General features: G+C 42.3%; 1 protein-coding gene across 1 annotated transcript in view; it reads right to left on the minus strand.

Annotated features, from left to right (window-relative positions):
- kifap3a (kinesin-associated protein 3a) overlaps positions 1-20,629 on the minus strand; it is an 85,253-nt gene that overhangs the window by 52,604 nt on the left and 12,020 nt on the right. Inside the window, exons 9-10 of the mRNA XM_083969578.1 lie at positions 17,183-17,361; positions 12,087-12,249 (exon numbers count right to left, since the gene is read on the minus strand). Coding sequence (XP_083825704.1) covers positions 12,087-12,249; positions 17,183-17,361 — 342 coding nt within the window. The remainder of the gene's footprint in view (positions 1-12,086; positions 12,250-17,182; positions 17,362-20,629) is intronic.

A 20,629-nucleotide genomic window follows, 5' to 3' on the forward strand; every position in this document is an offset into this window, starting at 1 on the left:
TGGATGGAAACTGCTGCTGGAAACACTGAGGCTGAGCCAGACAGGAGATGTGATGCAAAACTAAGTAAGTACAATTTAGTTTACCATGGTTTTCTTAGTGAAAGAAGCCAGCCAGCATGGATGGAAAAGGAGAAAACAGACGACACAGAGATACAGGGAAAGGAAAGGAAAGCTCAGCTCAGAGAACATCCACAGTCCATCTGAGTCTCTGAGAGCTTGAATCATTCAGCGACACCTCGGAGACGTTGAGGCCTTTAATTAAACCGACGCGTGGGACGAGCTGCAGGTTTGACGTATTGGACCTGAGAGAGTGAGAGATCAGCAGCGGTTCAACGTGCAGCAGCGGTTGAACGTGCAGCAGTGGTTCAACGTGCAGCAGCGGTTGAACGAAACGAGTGAAAACATGAACGACGATGGAGACACGAGGAGGAGACAGAAGCATGAAGGAGCATCTCTGATTCTGGATTAGACTCTAAAGAATCACTAGTTGCGTTTCCATCGACCTTTTTTTATTCGCATTTTCAAAAATTGCGAATAAATACTTGAATGGAAACACCATAAATTCGAATAAAGGCAGTAAATGTGCATAAAAGTTTTTACGCTTTGGGGGGGGGATTTGTCAGCGTATCGATAAAAGGAAAATGCGACTTTTTGTTATGGAAACAGGTTATGCTCATTGAGGCAGAGTTTGTGGGTGAAGCTGCTGGACTTCACCCAGCGACGCCCCGGTCTCCCAGCTCTCCTCTCTGCACCGCAACACAAACGCGCTCCGTAACCCATCATCTTTTGTTCATGACGGTTAAGACACAATCACACGCCGTAACATCAACATGTTATGTAACGTTATCCACTGCTCCATTTATTGATTTTTCACCGGCTTTGTTGTCAACAGATGCACATGGAGGAGAGGAGCGTAACCAGAACAGACTGTCACAGTTCCTACTGTCTTTCTGTGTAAATATCTCATGTTATAACATGAAAACCTGAGGCTTATATTCAAGTGCGGCCTATATGTACAGTATTTTCTTTTAAAATGTAGCTGGTGCGGCTTATACAGGTGCGTCTATAGTCCGGAAAGTAAGTAAATTGTCCATGATGTTGAGTGTCAGCTGAGTGTCAACTGTTGGATACAGTCACGCTCTCTTATGACGTAATCTCACGGCGCACTCCTCCTAATCGCAAAAACACTAATGAATGGAAATGGTCATAAATTTGCTTTGCTTTTTGCGCATTTTCACAAAATCCGCTTTTAAATTCGATACATTTGGATGGAAACCCAGCTACTGTTCACTGACGTTTCTCACATTAGTTATAAAATGAGAACATTCGAAGGTGGAAACTGACGTTGCAACGTGTTCCTTCCACAACGACGCATATTAACGTTTGGCATCGTTTACAACAGGGGTTCTTAACCTTTTTGACCCCGAGGCCCAATTTTTATAGTACAAAGTGGCCCGGGGCCCATTAAATACGTATATATATATATATATATATATATATATATATATATATATATATGTGTGTGTGTGTGTGTGTGTGTGTGTGTGTGTGTGTGTGTGTGTGCAAATTAACTATTTAATACTTTTTTTTTATTGCAAATGAAATGGAATTATTTTCCTTTCTTCAAATACATAAATAAATCTAAACAAGTTCTTACCAAAATCACTTTTCATATTTGAAGACCACATAAAATTAAGAAAAATTTGTCTGGATTTTCTTTTCTTTCTTTTTTTCAAAAATCAAGAATTGCACTTGAATAAAAATCACAACCAAAAACAAGAATAGACCCTGTCTCTGTTAAGAAAAGATGCAGTCAAATATAAAACCACACACAACCAAAACAATAAATAAAATGGCTTATCAAGTCTCAACAGAATAGCACTTCAAGATATTGACCGTGTCATCACAGTAGATGAGGTGAGTAGTGACTGAGCTGAGGCTGTGTAGGCCTATGTCGCTCTAAAGACGGTGTGGTGGGGGTGTCAGCGGCGTGGAGCGGGTCTCTGTAGCGGGGACAGCTCCGTGACATCGCCGGTGGGGGCTGTAGGGACGGGGGCGGGGGGCTCACGGCAGCACCGCTGCTCGTTGGAAACAGCAGTGATGACGTGCTTTCACGTCCGAGTCGCTAGATTTGTCGCTAGTGGCTTTTGACTATAAGAAAGTATTTAAGAGGGTTTGGAAAGTCGCCAAGTTGGCAACACTGACGTTACCTAGCGTTGCTCCCTTTTTACAGTCTATGGTTGCTCCTCACAGACTCACATGCTGCACTGTGTGTGTGGTAGCGGCCCCGCCTCCCCCCACAGAGACAAAGATCCTGGATGACTGACAAGAGGCTTCACTCCCTTCATTTCATTCCGTTATGGAACAAACGCGCCCAGGTGCTGAGACCGAGTCACAGAGTGATGCCTCTTGTCATTCAGCCTGTTTGGAGGCCAGAGACGCGGGCCGGACTTTGGACATGATCTACGCAGTCCCGCGGCCCTCGCGGCCCACATGTGCAAAACTGAGAGTTTTTCGCGGCCCTCTGGGGGGTGCTCACGGCCCAGGTGTGGGCCGCGGCCCAGGTGTGGGCCGCGGCCCTATGGTTAAGAATCACTGGTTTACAAGATGGTGGGAAGCAGCGGCGTAGTAGTAGTTGTAGTAGTTGTAGTAGTAGTTGTTGTGTGCGACGTAGAGCTGCAGCTTCAAATTTCCGAGCAGAGTTTTTTAAATTGCCCATTTATTCGCATCTACGTAGCTACGTGTTACCACACTACACACACAACTTTTTTTTTATCGATCGATCCCCGTACAATTTATGTGCCGATCCGTGGAGAGAGCGATCTGAACGGATCAACTGTGATCCGTTGCTCCACTACTTATAATTATTCAATTTCTCTTCTTGAAGTTTTATGCTGAGTTGGTAAAACTTAAGTGTGTCAAATGTTACGTTTAGTTCTGTTTAGTGGCCAAAAAGTGGTTCTTTTTCACCACTTTAATGCTTTTTCTTTTTCACTCTTTTAATTTTAGAAATTTTACCACTTTTTCTAAAACTTTTTTTGAGAAATTTTTTAAAGATTTTCTAGAAAATCTTTAATTTAAAAAAAAAAGAAGTCATTCCACTATTTTTGAGATTTTTTTTTTTTTTTGAGAAATTTTACCACATTCTTCTAGAAATGTTTCAACGTTTTTGAATAAATTGTACCACTTTTTTCCATGAGTTTCTCTACAATATTTCCAAAAATTCACCCCAATTGGCCCTAATTTGAACATACATTGACGTTCTTCAGTTTTAGAACAAATATTTGTATATTATTTCTGGTGTTTAATGCTTCAAAATGTTGTCCAATGGGGGTCCGTGGTCTAATTTGTGTCAATTTAGGCTCCTTGATGTATTGAAGTTTGAAAACCACTGGATTATACACCTATACAGATACATATTAATGGGTAGTGGCCTATATTCAGATTTTGCCAATAAACTTAGCCAATTATTACACACTGACTGGACCTTTAAAAACTGAACACAGGCCCGGTTCAGAGTTCACGCAGCCTGAGCGGCGGCGAGGAGATAAAGGGATCAAGGCAGCAGGATGGATTGAGTGTTAGACTGTCAGTGAGACCAGGACCTTTATGAGTCTGACCCCTGACCGGACCTAGAGGCCCTGAGGCCTCGGGGGCCCGGGGGGGCGGAGCTAACAGAGTTCAGCCCAGAGTTTGACCCGGGAACTTTTCATTAAGAGAAGTGTTAAGAGAGAAGCTCTTCATTGGAGCAGAACCACTGACAGACCTCCTGTAAAGCCCCCGGTCCAGTTAAATCTGGTCGCAGCTCGTGTTCGGTCACCGTTCAGGCCGTATACGGTACAGCGCGGGGGGGGGGGGGGGGGGGGGGGGGGGGGGGTCGGGGGGCTCTTATCGCGGCACCGATTGGATCCAGATGTGCTCAGTGAACCTCTGGAATCACAGGAGGGAGAGAGAGAGAGACGGCTCGGAGCTTTAATTGGGAAAACAGGAGGAAGCATCAATTTTACTGCCTTTAATAAGTTAAAGCTACGATGCTGCTGCTGCTGCAGCTCCGCAGCAACATCTGCTCCTCATTAGCACAACCCTCCACCTCAACCAGCACCTTAAAGGGATAGTTAGTTCACCCAAAATTCAAATTTCTGAACTCATTATCTCCTCCCCCTCATGTGGACTAAGGGCTGGGAGAAGTTTCAGAGTCCTCCGTGGCTTCTCTGAGTTACAGGGGGTCTCGGCGTAGCAGTGCATGTCCATATAACGGTTGCAAATGGATACCAACTGTCTTTGTAACAAAAAGACACACCAAAAAACATCCAGATACCTCCATGCTGCTCGTCTGTAATGTCCGTCTTGTATTGAAGCCCCGAAATGCAAAATTGTCCCCCAAAAAATTAAATAAGTCTATATTTCAAGCTTGTTTGTAGCTCATAATAAAAAGCAAAAAAAAAAGCTTGTTTTGTAGCGGAAGCTCCTCTTCCCGGTTCGTCAGATTTGGACGAACCGGGAAGAGGAGCTTCGAGAAGCTTCTGCTACAAAACAAGCTTGAAATATAGACTCATTTAATTTTTTTTCGGTACAATTTCGCATTTCGGGGCTTCAATACCAGAGGGACATTACATACGAGCAGCATGGAGGTATTTGGATGTTTTTTGGTGTGTCTTTTTGTTACGAAGACAGTTGGTATCCATTTGCAACCATTATATGGACATGCACTGCTACGCCGAGACCCCCTGTAACTCAGAGAAGCCACGGAGGACTCTGAAACTTCTCCCAGCCCTTAGTCCACATGAGGGGGAGGAGGAGATAATGAGTTCAGAAATTTCAATTTTGGGTGAACTATCCCTTTAAAACGCACATGAGAACAAGCTTTCTCTATCTCACACACACACACACACACACACGTAGACAATAAGCTCCTCCAGACTCGCTCTGCTGGTAGGAACATGGAGGATCCTTTATGGGCGAAGGGAGAGTTCCCATTAAATGTTCAAAACACCGGTCGGGTCGGGGCAGCGAGTAAAAAAAGAAAAAAAAGAAAAAGAAAGGTGAGGGGGGAGCTGTTAAGAATTAACTAGACTGTTCAGGGGCAGTTAGTGGGAGAGCTAAACTCCAATTACACCCCAGCCTGATTTAAAACGAGCCTAACCTTCGTAAAAAAATTACAAGCCGCGCGCATTAAGAGGCGTCTGGGCTCCTCGGTGTTTCTCCACAGCGACGCTCCGCTCTTATTGCACTTTCTCTCTGGGTAAATAAGCAGCAAGAGGCGGGGTTTTTCTTTTTCTTCACATCACACGCCACATAACAAGGGCAAGAAGGCTTTTTAAAGACGTCCACGCCCTCTCCCCAACTTCACATCTCCTAATTTGTCTTTTGCAAATGTTATAACGACAGTCAACAGGGACAACCCGGGGGAAACGCAGCGTTTTGCTGTTTATGAATTAATTAATCCCCGAGTTTGTAGGAGTCTATAAAGAGGCAGAAAATAGTCGAAAAATGCTCAGCGCAATTATACCACATGCCAAAGTGGTGTCATCAAATTATTATTATTATATAAAGATATATATATATATTGTTGTTGGCGTCGTCTGACCGAAGCCAAAAATATTCAGTTTACAATCGTATAAAAAACGGAATAAAATCAACAAATGCTGTGAGACTGTTGAGGCTGAGAAACCGCAGCAGAAGTAAATACATCATTTATCTCCACTAAAGTGAATCTGGCCTCAGTTTGTGAACTAATCGTCGGGTCGTGTGGTTTTATGACGGTGGCGAATCCACAACACGAGACTGAAGACGTCCCACACACACATTAAAGGGACACGTCGAAGACTCTGTGGTGCGTTCGCTGTCCCGGCCGTCACTTTTCTCACACTTTCTGTCGTCTGTTACTCGTTAAACACACAAACAAGTCCATTACATGAATTCATTTGGCTCATTTACACACCCACACACACACTAGTGATTGATCAGCTGTGAGGAAGCACACACTCATCGTCATCCAGTCACATGATTTTCTGCTCAGATTTAGATCTGAGACGTGACAGAAATGAGGTTTGTAGTCGTTAAAGTCCAGTTATAATCTATTTTAAATTTAGTTTTTAAATGATAATAAAGACATTTATATTCAATATAGCATTTGATTTTCATTCCTTTATAATTAAGATGTAATCTGAGGTCATGAAAGAAAAGATGAACAGAGACTATTACAGCCATTTTTTTGCATATTTTGTTTGATTATTATTATCATCATTAATATTATTGAGTTAGAGAATAAACTGTTTGGATGAAGTTTATGTTTTAATGTGACTGTTGAAATGTTCATAGTCTGAACAGGAGAGAGGGACACAATGTGTTCAGACGCTCTCACATTGGTAACATATCAGTGGTTCTCAAAGTAGGGTCCGGGGACCCACAGGGGTCATTGAGAGGGTTTAAAGGGGGTCCCCAACTTTTTCTTGTAATGTTACCACTTTTTTCTAGAACTTTTAAACTTTTTTTCTGTTTTTTGAGAATTTCTCACCACTTTTTCTAGAAATAAAAAAAATAATATTTGAGAATTTCTCACCACTTTTTCTAGAAATAAAAAAAATAATATTTGAGAATTTCTTACCACTTTTTCTAGAATTTTATTTTTTTGAGAATTTCTTACCATTTTTTCTAGAATAAAAAAATATATATTTGAGAATTTTTTACCATTTTTTACTAGAATTTTTTTTTTTTTTTTTTTAGAAATTCTTATCACTTTTTCTAGAATTTTTTTTTGAGAATTTCTTACCATTTTTTCTAGAATTAAAAAAATTATATATTTGAGAATTCTTTTACAATTTTTTCGTAGAATTTTTTATCTTTTTTGGAAATTCTTACCATTTTTTCTAGAATAAAAAAATATATATTTGAGAATTTTTTTACCATTTTTTCCTAGAATTTTTTTTTTTTTTTTTTTTTTGAATTTCTTACCACTTTTTCTAGAATTTTTTTTTTTTTTTTTGAATTTCTTACCATTTTTTCTAGAAAAAAAAATGATTTAAGAATTTTTTACCTTTTTTTTTTTGAAATTCTTACCACTTTTTTTTAGAATTATTATTATTTTTTTTTTTAACTTTTTTTGAGAAATTTTTACCACTTCTTTCTAGAAATGTTTAAATGTTCTTGGAGAAATTGTACTACTTTTTTCCAGAGATTTCTCTACAATATTTCCAAAAATTCACGCCATTGGCTCTAATTTGAACGTACATTAGCTAAAAAAAGTAACGTTCTTCAGTGTCAGAACAAATATTTGTGTATTTCTGGCCTTAAAAAATGTTGCCCAATGGGGGTCTGTGGTCTAATTTGTGTCAATTTAGGGTCCTTGATGTAAAAAAGTTTGAGAATCACTGTGATAAATAACGTCACAGAGGAGAAGAGACCAGACCTGGGGCCAGATTCACAAAACCTTCTCAAGAAACGTAAGAATAAATGGTATTCTTGAAATCAAAGTTCTCAAATTTTTAAATTCTTAAGACAACCTTGACCTGTCTTAAAATTGCACGTGCAATTCAATGCAGTGATGTATTTTAAGAAGTTCTTAAGTAGGAAAAATAAGAAATTTGTAAGAAATTACTGTTCTTAATCTTTTAAGAAAATATTGAGGAATTGCACTTAAGAACTTTCTTATGAACTTCTTAATTTTAGATCTTAAGACATTTCTTAAGATCTTTCTTAAGAACATATTGGTGAATCCGGCCCCTGGAGAGTTCATCTTTAAATAACGAAAACATAAAAGACAAAGTGAGGACTCTTCTTTCTGTCGGGTCCAGGTGGAGGGAGGAGGACGGATCAAGTCCTGCTCCTCTTTCATCTTTCTTTCTATAAACTTATTTTGAGAATTTTTTTTACCACTTTTTCCTAGAAAATGTGTAACTTTTTTCTTCTTTTTTTTTTTTTTTTAGAAATCTTACCACTTTTTTTGATTTTTACAACATTCTTGTTTAAACGTTATACCACTTTTTTCTAGAATTTTTAAACTTTTTTTATTTAAATGTTTTACCACTTTTTAGAAATCTTACCACTTTCTTCCAATAATTTAGTTTTTTTTTCAACTATTTTTCTTTTTGAGAATTTTTACCACATTCATCAAGAAATGTTTAAACATTTTTTGAGAAATTGTACCACTTTTTTCCAGAAATTTCTCTACAATATTTCCAAAAATTCACACCATTGGCTCTAATTTGAACGTACGTGTTGTCCAATGGGGGTCTGTGGTCTAATTTGTGTCAATTTAGGGTCCTTGATGTAAATAAATGATAAATAACATCACAGAGGAGGAGAGACCAGACCTGGAGAGTTCAGCTTTAAATAACAAAAACATAAAAGACAAAGTGAGGACTCTTCTGTCGGGTCCAGGTGGAGGGAGGAGGACAGATCAAGTCCTGCTCCTCTTTCATCTTATCAGCGGAGGAGCGGAGGAGCGGCGAGCAGCGACCCCGGGTCAGGCTGATGGAGAGAGTGTTTGCTCTCTCTCTTTGGAGATAAGAGCAGAGTCCTCATGCCGAGGAGTGTGTCAGTTAAAAGGAGGACGGTTGGCAGCGGGAGCCGATGATTAATGACGCCTCGGCTCGGCACACACACACACACACACATTCAAGTCTTTTTAAGACCTTTTTAAAGGGATAGTTCAACATTTTAGCAAATTGGCCCATTGCCATAACCCCTATAGTCATAGCAGTAGGTTCGTAGAACGTAGAGCCGTGAGCTGCTCAGAGCTACGCTACGGAGGCTCATTATGGGATTTCTTGGTTTCCCTCATCAAACTCATCAAATACACAATCCTTTTTTTTTTATATAATTCTTTTTTATTTCTTTCTTCAGTTCATCCACACGCACCAAAAAAACAGAACAAATTAAAGGACAAAGCATTCATTCATGTGTACATACAATGGTCAACACGCTGCTAAATGCTACCACTGGCAATCAAGGCAAAAAAAAAAAAAAAAAAAAAAAATGCAAATACAAATACAAATAAAAATAAAAATAGGCGAAACAAAAAGCAGGAGCAAATAAGCTTCAACAACAAAAACATCCATAAAGGAAGAAAAAACAAAACAAAAACAAAAGCCCACACTCATACTCATACACATTCATACTCATACACACCCCACACTCATACTCATACACACCCCACACTCACGCACACAAAGGAATACACAATGCCGAGTTCCTTTAAACGTATATTTACTGTCAAATACACAATCCAACAACTCCACAACGCTCTGGTGGACAAGTTGTGAGCTGCACATTCACCACGCTATGAGATAATAACACAACGTTACCACACAGAGTTGTTTTAGAGGGAAATTCATGCAAAACCGCTGATGCGCGTTGCCTTCAGGGACAGTTTTTCATCAACAGTCTCTGTATTTCCCTCTAAAACAACTCTGTCTGGTAACGTTGTGTTATTATCTCATAGCGTGGTGAATGTGCAGCTCACAACTTGTCCACCAGAGCGTTGTGGAGTTGTTGGATTGTGTATTTGATGAGTTTGATGAGGGGAAACCAACAAAGAAATCCCATAATGAGCCTCCGTAGCGTAGCTCTGAGCAGCTCACGGCTCTGCTCCGCCGTTCTAAAAATAGCTTGCACCGACAATTAAAGGTAACGAACCTACTGCTATGACTATAGGGATTATTATGGCAATGGGCCAATTTGCCAAAATGTTGAACTATCCCTTTAAGGTATTATTTGCAAATTCATAAATTCAATGCTTTTTAAGACTTTTTAAGACCCCGCGGGACACACACACACACACACACACACACACACACACACACACACACACACACACACACACAGGAGAGCCGCGGTGTCAGACCCCAGAGCAGGCGTGATATTTCAGTTAACTTATATTATGTGTGCGCCCCGTGTTTCCTGAACAACCGACCCCCCCGACCCCCCCCCCCGCTAACCCCCCCCTCCTCCACTTCCTAAAAGAACCCCCCCCCCCCCCCCCCCCCCAACTCTCTGAAGAGTCCTCCACCTCCTAGAAAAACAACATTTGTGTTAGAGGCTCTGGCATGTTATTCTAACAAATATATTATATTAATTATGCGCCGTCACCCGAGACTCTCAGGGGAGGGAGAGGCTTCAAACGGCCGAGGAGGAGGAGGAGGAGGAGGGGGAGGAGGAGGAGGAGGAGGAGGAGGAGAAGAGGGGGAGGAGGAGGAGGAGGAGTAAGAGAAAGAAGGAGGAGGGGAGGAGGAAGAAGAGGAGAGAGGAGGAGGATGAGGAGTAAGAGAAAGAAGGAGGAGGGGAGGAGGAAGAAGAGGAGAGAGGAGGAGGATGAGGAGTAAGAGAAAGAAGGAGGAGGGGAGGAGGAGAAGAGGAGAGAGGAGGAGGATGAGGAGTAAGAGAAAGAAGGAGGAGGGGAGGAGGAAGAAGAGGAGAGAGGAGGAGGAGGAGGAGTAAGAGAAAGAAGGAGGAGGGGAGGAGGAGAAGAGGAGAGAGGAGGAGGATGAGGAGTAAGAGAAAGAAGGAGGAGGGGAGGAGGAAGAAGAGGAGAGAGGAGGAGGATGAGGAGTAAGAGAAAGAAGGAGGAGGGGAGGAGGAAGAAGAGAGAGGAGGAAGAAAAGGAAAGGAGGAAGAGAAAGAAGGAAGAGGGGAGGAGGAGAAGAGGAGAGAGGAGGAGGATGAGGAGTAAGAGAAAGAAGGAGGAGGGGAGGAGGAGAAGAGGAGGAGGATGAGGAGTAAGAGAAAGAAGGAGGAGGGGAGGAGGAAGAAGAGGAGAGAGGAGGAGGATGAGGAGTAAGAGAAAGAAGGAGGAGGAAGAAGAGAGGAGGAGGAAGAGAAAGAAGGAAGAGGGGAGGAGGAGGAAGGAGGAGGAGTAGGGATAAAGAAGGAGGAGGGTGAGGAGGAGGATGAGGAGAAAGAGCCGCTCCAACTACTCGGTGTCGCCACAGTCTGAGCTCATAAACATGACGTGCCACGTGTCTTTCTTTCGTCAGTTGTCATGGAAACGTGACGCTCTGACAGTGGTGCGGCGTACAGACCATAATACATCCGTGATAGTTTGGACCAGAGAAAAAAAAAAACGTGTGTAAACGTGAAACGTATGAGCTGAAAAATGAAACAATGTGTCATTTTTGCACCGGTATGTGTGGAAACAACAACAACAACAACAACAACAACAGTTCTCTGGTTGAACTACTTGAAGGATAAAGGCAAAGACGGTTTATAAATATATGTGTATTCTGTACAAGTTCAAGAACCATTCTTATGCATTTTCTGCATTGTTCACCTTTATTTTAGGCACCAAAATTTTTGGCTGGTAAAAAACCACTGTGGCAGGTGGATTTCAAAATCCACCAGCCACATTTTGTCCAATGGGGGTCCGTGGTCTAATTTGTGTCAATTTAGGGTCCTTGATGTATTGAAGTTTGAGAGCCACTGCTATAAGGAACGAACACAAAACAAACACCAAGAGCCATGAACAATAAGTGATGGGTGGTCAGTGATTGGTTTAGTTAAGTGATTAAGTGATTGGTTACCGAGCAGCGAGGAGAGCTTGGGGATGATATTTTTTTTTTTTTTTTTTTTTTTTAGAAATCTTACTACTTTTTTCTTGAATTTTTTTTTCTTTAAGAAATTTTTACCACTTTTTCCCAATTTTTTTAAAAACTTTTTTTTGAGAAATCTTTACCATTTTTTTCTAGAATTTCTTTTATTTTTTTGAAATCTTACCACTTTTTTTTTTTTATTTATTTATTTTTAAGAATTTTTACCACTTTTTTCTAGAAATGTTTAAACATTTTTGGAGAAATTGTACCACTTTTTCCCAGAAATTTCTCTACAATATTTCCAAAAAGTCACGCCATTGGCCCTATACTTTGAACGTACATTGATACGATGATTGAAAAAGGTAATGTTCTTCAGTTTCAGAACAAATATTTGTGTATTTCTGGTGTTTGCTTCAAAGTTTTGTCCAATGGGGGTCCTTCCTTAGTCTAATTTGTGTCAATTTAGGGTCCTTGATGACGTAAAAAAGTTTGAGAGCCACTGCTATAAGGAACGAACACAAAACAAACAGCAAGAGCCATGAACAATAAGTGATTGGTTACCGAGCAGCGAGGAGAGCTTGGGCACGAGGCCGGCCTGGGCCATGTGGCCGCGCAGCACCACGTCGAAGGAGAGGTTGAGCAGGAGGCGCAGGGAGGTGCTGAGCAGCTCCTGCTGCTCACAGGGAACCAGCCGGGACAACTTCTCCACCGCACACGCCTCCGCCTAAGGGAAACACACACACACACACACACACACACATACAGTATTTTAACCGCCCTGAAATAACTAAAAAGTCGCATTTTCATTTAATCGATACGCTGACAAATCCACCCCCCCAAAGCGTAAAAACTTTTATGTGCATTTACTGCCTTTTCTCGAATTTCCGGCGTTTCCATCCACGTACTTTTTCGCAATTTTTGAAAATGCGAATAAAAAAAGGTGGATCGAAACGCAACTACTGACTCCCAGTCAGCTACAGAATAGATTTTAAAGTTCTGCTACTGGTTTACAAATCACTGAATGGTTTAGGTCCAGGATACATGAATGACATGCTAGTAGAGTATAAACCCAGCAGAGCTCTGAGATCTACTGACTCAGGTCAGATAGTGGAGGATAAAGTTCAGACCAGACATGGTGTAGGAGCATTTAGCTGTTATACTGCAACAACTGGAACAAACTACCAGCAGAACTGAGATCAGCCCCAACTGTCAGCACTTTTAAATCCAGGTTAAAAACATTTCTCTTTTCACGTGCTTATTATAGCTGAGCTCTTTTAAGAACTTTAAACTTTATCTATTTTCTTTTATTTTGCTCTTGCTTTTAACTCTGTTTTTAGTGTTTTGTTTGGTTTTATTCTGTCTTATGCTTCTTTTTTTTTTAAATGTTTTGTCTTTATGTAAAGCACATTGAGTTGCCTTGGTATGAAATGCACTGCTATATAAATAAAGATGCAGCTCCCAACGTTTCATTTTTCCCCACTCAGACAGTTCAGTTTTACAGAAAAGGAGCCAGTTCTCAAACGTGACCTGAGTTTTTCTGAATCACAAAGGACACTTCACTTGACTTCACTTGACTCCGTTTTCACTCCATTTCATTTCATTTCGTGGAGAAACTTGATTTTCTTGCACATATTTTTGCCAAAGTCTCCAGTCCAACTAAAATCAGCCCCGTGGACCCCGACGATGAACCACAACATCCCCGGTTCAGGTCCGACAGGGAGCCTTTGTTGTTAAGTCGTTCCTCATTTCTCTCCTCTCGTTTCCTCGTCACTTCTCTCTTCTGTCATCACTAATAAAAAGGCAGGAGAAATATTTGAATTTCTTAGAAAAATCGTTGTGGGAATTTTTTTTATTTTTTTATTTTAAATTTACTTTTAAGGAGGAAGAAAAAAAAAACACACCAGAAATGTTCCTTTGCCTGTAAGTTGTTGAGTGGGACACGGCTGCCTTCTTCTTTCAAATGTGTGTGTGTGTGTGTGTGTGTGTGTGTGTGTGTGTGTGTGTGTGTGTGTGTGTGTGTGTGTGTGAAGTTACCGCTTCGTGTATATTCACTTATTCACTCCCATGGAGACATCCTCACATTATATCTGTCTGGACTCTGGAGCTGATCATTGAGGTAAAAATGTAGCATAGTTAAAGGAGAAGTGCCGTTTTTTTTACACCCTGAACCTTATTTCTGGCATAAAATACCGTTGTTTCCTCACGCAAATAACTTTTTTTATGAATGTAAAGAATGAATGTTACAAAACATGAGTAGCTCTCGGCCATTTTCATTTTGTAAAAGTAGTTGCAGTCAATATTAGGGGTGTGACGAGATCTCGTCCCACGAGATCTCGCGAGATTAAACTCGACGAGATTTTTTTTTTTTTATGTTAAAAAATGTAAAGCAGGGTTTGCACTACCAGTTCCCATTACTTTGCACCCCTTTCCACTACACAGTTATAACACACAGTTAAGGTCTTTGCACACTGAGTCCGTTTTTTTCGCATGCGTTTTTCGTATCCGTCATCCGACAAAAAAACGTTACATGCAGGCTCCTTGCACACCGAGTCCGTTGCGTTTTATTCGCATGCGTTTTTATTCTGTGTTCCAAATTTCGGAGAGGGAGGCAAAATCGTCACGCAGTGATGCACTTTGTGGTTCTCTCACTTGTAGAGAAATGAAAGAGAAAAAGTGTCCATCCTGAGAGGACGCAGTAGCGAGGGGATCTGCTGCTTGTTAATGAGCAGCGGAACTATCATGATCACTTCAACTGTTTATTATAGGATGTCGGTCCAGTTTGAAAGATATTGATTATTAGCTCACACATTAAACAGAAGACGGTCAATTTCCATGATCCTGAACAGCGGCTGACGCACGCTCACACACACAGACACACGCACACACACGTGAACAGCGGCTGGCGCACGCACACACACAGACAGTCACACAGCGGTGATCCCCCCCCTCCCCCACCCTCCCACTCTCCCTCTCCAGCCTCGAAACGCTGATGTGATTGGTCAAAATACTTTTCACGGATGCGAAAAACGCATTAAATCGAACCTGTTCCGAAAACTTTTATGACGGACGAAAGTTTCGGACTCGGTGTGTAAACATGATCGACACAACATGAGGTCAAATTTATTTTTTGACGTGCGGCAATTTCGGACGACAAAAACGGACTCAGTGTGCAAAGGCCTTTATACAGCATTTTGGCCAAATCAGTACGTACTAGCAGTATTGTATGCGGTTTCAAATACAGTCTGTGTCACTGTCAGGGTGATGCTGCGGCGCCGGTGTCGGTCCAGTGCTGCTTGTTAACATGCAGCAGCCGGTGATGCAACAACCTGCTCCCAGTTAAAAAACACACACACACACACACACACACACACTGCGGTGCTGCTACTGTGTGTGAAAGCAGCTCCAGTCACACCAGCATCACAGACCTCCAGCCTCAGTAATCAGCCGCAGCCTGTGTCAATTACGGCCGACATCCCGTTTCCATTAGCGACGGCAGCGGCAGCAGCAGCAGCACGGAGATTATCACCGTGTGGACAACTCATCTGATTAGGGACAAAGTCACAACATGTTTGCTGAGTAAATAAAATGTAAAAACTGGCTGACAAACTGGATCATTACGCGATCGCTCGGCCTTTTATTTATTTATTTATTTTTCTTCTAATCAATTAGAGAAGCTCCTCCTCCTCCCTCCTCCTCCCTCTTCCCTCTGGTGTAAACCGATCCTCTCGACTGGGTCAGAGTGTTGAAGCCACAGTTTCTCCTGAAGGCTCCTTTAATCTCAATCAGAGATACAGCGAAGGGGGGAAACAAGGAGATAAAACCAGTTCCTAACCGGGTCTGGCTTTGATAAAGAAAGACCCACAAACCCGGGGAAAGATTGGAAACAGGTGGGGGCTGGATGAGGCAGCGAGGTTCCTGTAGCATTTTTTAAAAATTGAAATTTGATAAGTGTGGTTTTTCTACGAGGGGCAACAGCTATTTGTCAGAATGACCTCTGGGTTTTTCTTTTTTTTTTTTCTTTCCTCCGACTTTTGACAACTCACAGCTCGAATATCAGAAAAAAAAACCTACAGTTGATTTTTGAAGAGCAAATTAATTAATTATAGCTGTGCAAGAAAGTCTAATTACAGACAGCAGGAGAGTCGGCTCATTAAACCACCACCAAGTCTGGATCAGAGCGTAAATCCGTGATTAGTCCTGTGTTTGTTATTACAGTGAATTAGAGGAACACGATCAATGTCAGAACTGTTCAGTAATTAGTCCACAAACCGAAGAGCAAAACAAGATGTTGGACTGACGACGAGAATCAACTCCCCGTGGTGGTGGTGGTCATATCGTATCGTGTTTATCCAGAGTGACAGAACATATACAGAAGACTGGAGAAAGGCTCAAAGGTTTTGACTTTTAACAAACCAAAATCTAATCAGTTCAGTGCACTTTTGCGCCAAATCTCAATCAGTTCAATCGAAGGGTCACTCACAATATTTAGGATTTGTGCATTTCTAGGGGTTTAATGGAAACGCAGCTACCGACACATTCCTGCTGCTTTCTTCTCCATCTTTCATTTCATTCCTTCCTGCACCTCCTCCTCCATGTCTTCAATACTGATTCACTTTGTTACACACAACTTCATTTAAGCACATTTATTTGTATTAGGGGCACTGAAAATAATGGTTTCAAAGCTGCGTCGAGATTCTGAATCGACGCAGTTATGTCACAATCGATTTGTTGAATTCAAATAATTATTCAAGTTTGAAGATGTTGTTCTCGTACAGAGACATTTAGAGCGATTTATTCTATTTTAAAGCACAATGCCAAGATTTACGTTTTGTTTTTGAGAAATTAACAAGTGCACCTTTAAGTAGACTGGTAGGTCTTTTTATTTTTCTTTGTGTGTTCAGACTCCAAGTAAGCTGCTGCTGTGTTGTGGAAATGCATTTAAATCATATTGTATTATATTTATCTGACTATTTATGTTAATTAATGACAAAGCCATGTGTGGCAACGTAGAAAATTGAGGATGTGATGCATCGAGATGCGTCGTATAATGGAATCGAACCGAATCGTAGACTTCGTGAAATGTAATTATAATCGTGAGGTGAAGATGCACACCACTAATTTGCATGTGTAGATTACTGTGGTGATGGTCCCATTAGAAATATAATGATGACGCCTTCAATACTCACTCTCCCCGCGGTATTCAGTGTTTTACAAAAGTCTTCCTCCCCCGTGAACTTTTCTACATTTTGTCATGGGATTTCTTGGTTTCCCTCATCAAACCCATCAAATACACAATCCAACAACTCCACAACGCTCTGGTGGACAAGTTGTGACCTGCACATTCACCACGCTATGAGATAATAACACAACGTTACCACACAGAGTTGTTTTAGAGGGAAATTCATGCAAAACCGCTGATGCACGTTGCCTTCAGGGACAGTTTTTCATCAAGCAGTCTATAGGGATTATGGCAATGGGCCAATTTGCCAAAATGTTGAACTATCCCTTCAAGTTTGTGGCTGTGACATGATAAAAATGTGGAAAACTTTGAGGGGATGAAGACGCTGCATGTGGTTATTCATCATATGATTGTGGCACCATGAGAAATACAATCTGACGGTAAAGTTTCCTCCTCCTCCTCCTCCTCCTCCTCTCACCATGTCGTTCTTGTTCTCCATGAAGATGGAGAGCTTCTTGAGGAAGGAGACGACCACCAGCAGCAGCTCCTCGTCCTCCCGCTCCAGCAGCCTCACCAGCGTGTGGACGATGTTCTTGTTCCTCATCTTGAGCTCGGTGCGCGTGTCTTCGGCCAGGTTCAGCAGCAGACACAGAGCCACTGTGGAGAGGGACGGGGACAGTGGACGCTTCAGGATCAGAAACACTCTAGTAGTAGTGATAACTGTAGAAACACTGAGAGAGGCGGGGGTGGGGGGGTTAAACAAACGGAGCTGGAGTCACAGTGAGAGTACCAGTGTTCAGTGCTCATAGCGCCTCATTCAACAGCGGCCTGAGAGCACGCCAGCTTCAATTAAAGCTGCAGTCGTTAGAAACAGATCAAACCGAGGCCACGACCAGAAAATATAAAACACTTCAGACCCCGTTTGTGTTTCTGAGGAGCAGAACCAGACCTGAGCTCTGAGCTGCACTGTGCCTTTACTTCACCTCCGCAGCATTAAAGGGACATTGTGTAACTTCTCCTGTTATCTATTCATGAAAATCAATTACCGTAATTTCCGTACTATTAAGCGCACCTGAATATAAGCCGCACCAGCTAAATTTTAAAAGAAAATAGATTTTGTACATATATAAGCCGCACTTGAATATAAGCCGCAGGTTTTTCATGTTGTAACACGAGATATTTACACAGAGAGACAGTGCACGGAAGATGTGTGGATTGGAACTATGCAAGTCCACTCGCTTTTCCACTGTTTCGGTTACGGTTGTGCATTTGTTGACAACGAAGCCGGCGAAAAATCAATACGGAGCGGTGGATAACCTTACATAACATATACGATGTTACGGCGTGTGTGTTTGTGTAGTCTTAACCGTCATGAACAAAAGATTACGGAGCGCATTTGTGTTGCGGTGCAGCAGAGACAGAGGGGTGGCAGCCAGGTAGGCTACTTTATTGCAAGGTTGGTTTTCAGCCATGAGACTCCAGGTGAAGACAGAGGGCCCTAGTTTGCTGGCGCAGCGCAGGTGGCGCAAGGTAGCGCAGCCGGTCTAATGCAAGTTTCGACCAGCGCAGCCTAGCGCAAAGTCAGATTGGAAGATTGACAGATCGCGCTGCGCTGAGATAGGCGTGGCGGCGCAGCAGGGGGAGGCGTCACAGATTCTGCTTGGTGCAGTGGAAGTTTCGTCCGAAAATGTCCCGCCGAAGTTGCGCTGAAAGCTCGCCACCTCCAACCAGGTCTAGTCTCAGCGCAGAGCGGAGCGCAGCAGGTGCAGTGCAAGTTTGGCTGACTGACCTGCAGTGCACACACGTCACCAAGACCTCACAGGCAGATCTCCACAGTTCCAGACACATTTCAATGCAATAAATATCCACAATAACCACTATTTAATGCAACTAATGGAATCAACACGTGAATTTATATCTATATAGATTGTCCCGTCACATCTTACGTCAGATCAAAGCAGAGATCAAAGGCTGTCGGCGCGTAATGGAAACTCCACCTGAATTAACACAGCAGGGACGAACTGGCACTGAAAAGCAGCTGTGGATGTCCCAAGCAGGACTGAGGGTGGATGACTGCATGTCTCTGCCGTGTTGAGATACCACTCTGCCCTTGTGATGATCGCTGTATTTATTTATTTACTTATTAATTCATAAGCACGTGCGACCGCATCACGCAGCCGTAATGAAAAACAAAACACAAATCATTATCTCTCTTAGTCCACCAGCCTCGGTATCAGATAGTCAGTATATAGCCTACTACAGTATACTCAGCATCTCTATCACAGAAAAAAAAGAGAAAAAAAGAGACGGACAGAGAGAGAGAGAGAGAGAGAGAGAGAGAGAGAGAGAGAGAGGAGGACAGAGAGAGAGAGAGAGAGGGAGAGAGAGAGAGCGCGTCCTTGCTGATTTCATCCACATGGTGTGTGTTTATGTTGTGATTAGTGTAGCCTACACCTCTGATCTTATACACAGGGTTTGAATAAATGTGAGTTTCTTTATTAGTTTATTAGTTGTTGTTTCTTAGATTGCGTAGGGGTTCTCAGTGTATCAGATCAATCCTGGTTAAGTATATTAGTAAACTCATTATTGGTCACTCTGAGCTCGGACCTCCGGGGAAACAGCTGTTTCCTCCGGGGAGAGGTTCGGCCTCTGGCGTCGCTGTCTCCTCCGTCCATGTCAAAGTATAAAATGACAAACTTGCAGCGCGCATCACCCGCCGCGCAGTTAAAGGTGAGGAGAGGAGCTCCTTTGATTGGTGAAGATCTGACTCGGCTGTGTCAAACCCACTCCACGCCTTTCTCTCCTCCTCCTCCCGCCCTCTCTCCTCCCTCTTTGCCGTTTGCGCCGGTGGGAGGGACGAGGGGAGGGGTTGCGCCGGTCTAAGTCTGACTGCGCGGCCCACGAATCTTGCGAAATGGACCTGGTCCAGCCCCGTTGGCGTGGCGAAGCTGCGCTGATCACAGACTTCACCTGGTCGACGAAACTAGGGCCCAGAGAGCCTCCATTGTCACTCGTAACAAGTCACAAGTCATGTACGATCACAATTACTCCGGAGCTTTTTAAATAGCCACGGGAGAAATCCTGCTTAGTTCCTCTTGCTTTTTTTTTTTTTCAAACTGCCGTCTGCCCAATTTCACCTGAATGCAGCATGAAAAATACGACTGAGTTGCTTGTGATCTACAACCACAACGCTAGATGGGAGGAATTCCTACACAATGTACCTTTAAAGACATGGAGTGCAGGGGTAGTAGAGACCATAACATCCCATAATGCCCCTTAACACAGTATCTCTCTGGTGACCAGATGATTTTAAACAATAAAAATTATTGAAATAAAATGTTGAGCAAACATATTTTCATAGGAGATATCCCATAACCAAAAATCTTCTATTTATGATACAGTCTTAGTAAGTTAATAAGTTAAAGCAGAAGTAAGCGATATTTTTGTGTTAATATAAGTCTTAAATAGTTGTATCTTCCGACAGCAATCACTTCTATAGAGTGTTTGGTCTGAAACACGGGTCTGTCAGTCACTCTGCTCTGCTCTGAGCCCAGGAGAAAACTTTTCTTGTATCCTACAACCTTTATCCAATGAGGAGAGAGAACGGCATAAAGGGGCAGTCCTCTCTGTGTGTGCAGCCAAGGGATGCGCCTAAATGTGGCGACGTAGGGACGAGGACCAATAGATCCATGACGAGGGCGGGGGCTGCTAACTCCGTCGGCTGACAAGACGTTATGGTGCGTTCAAGGAAACTCGTAACTCGTGTTTTTCCGACCTGTGAAGTCGTACCAGTTCGATCTGGTACGAGTTCACGGGTCAGAAGTTACGAGTGGCCGTTATAGTGACTTTCACCGGTAAAACAGGTCACATAAAAGGTTAAAAATAAACTGCACAGCAATAAACAGCAGTGTTTTGTGACAGTACC

Source organism: Trachurus trachurus (genome assembly GCF_905171665.1).
Source record: "Trachurus trachurus genome assembly, chromosome: 4".
Classification (NCBI taxonomy): Eukaryota; Metazoa; Chordata; class Actinopteri; order Carangiformes; family Carangidae; genus Trachurus; species Trachurus trachurus.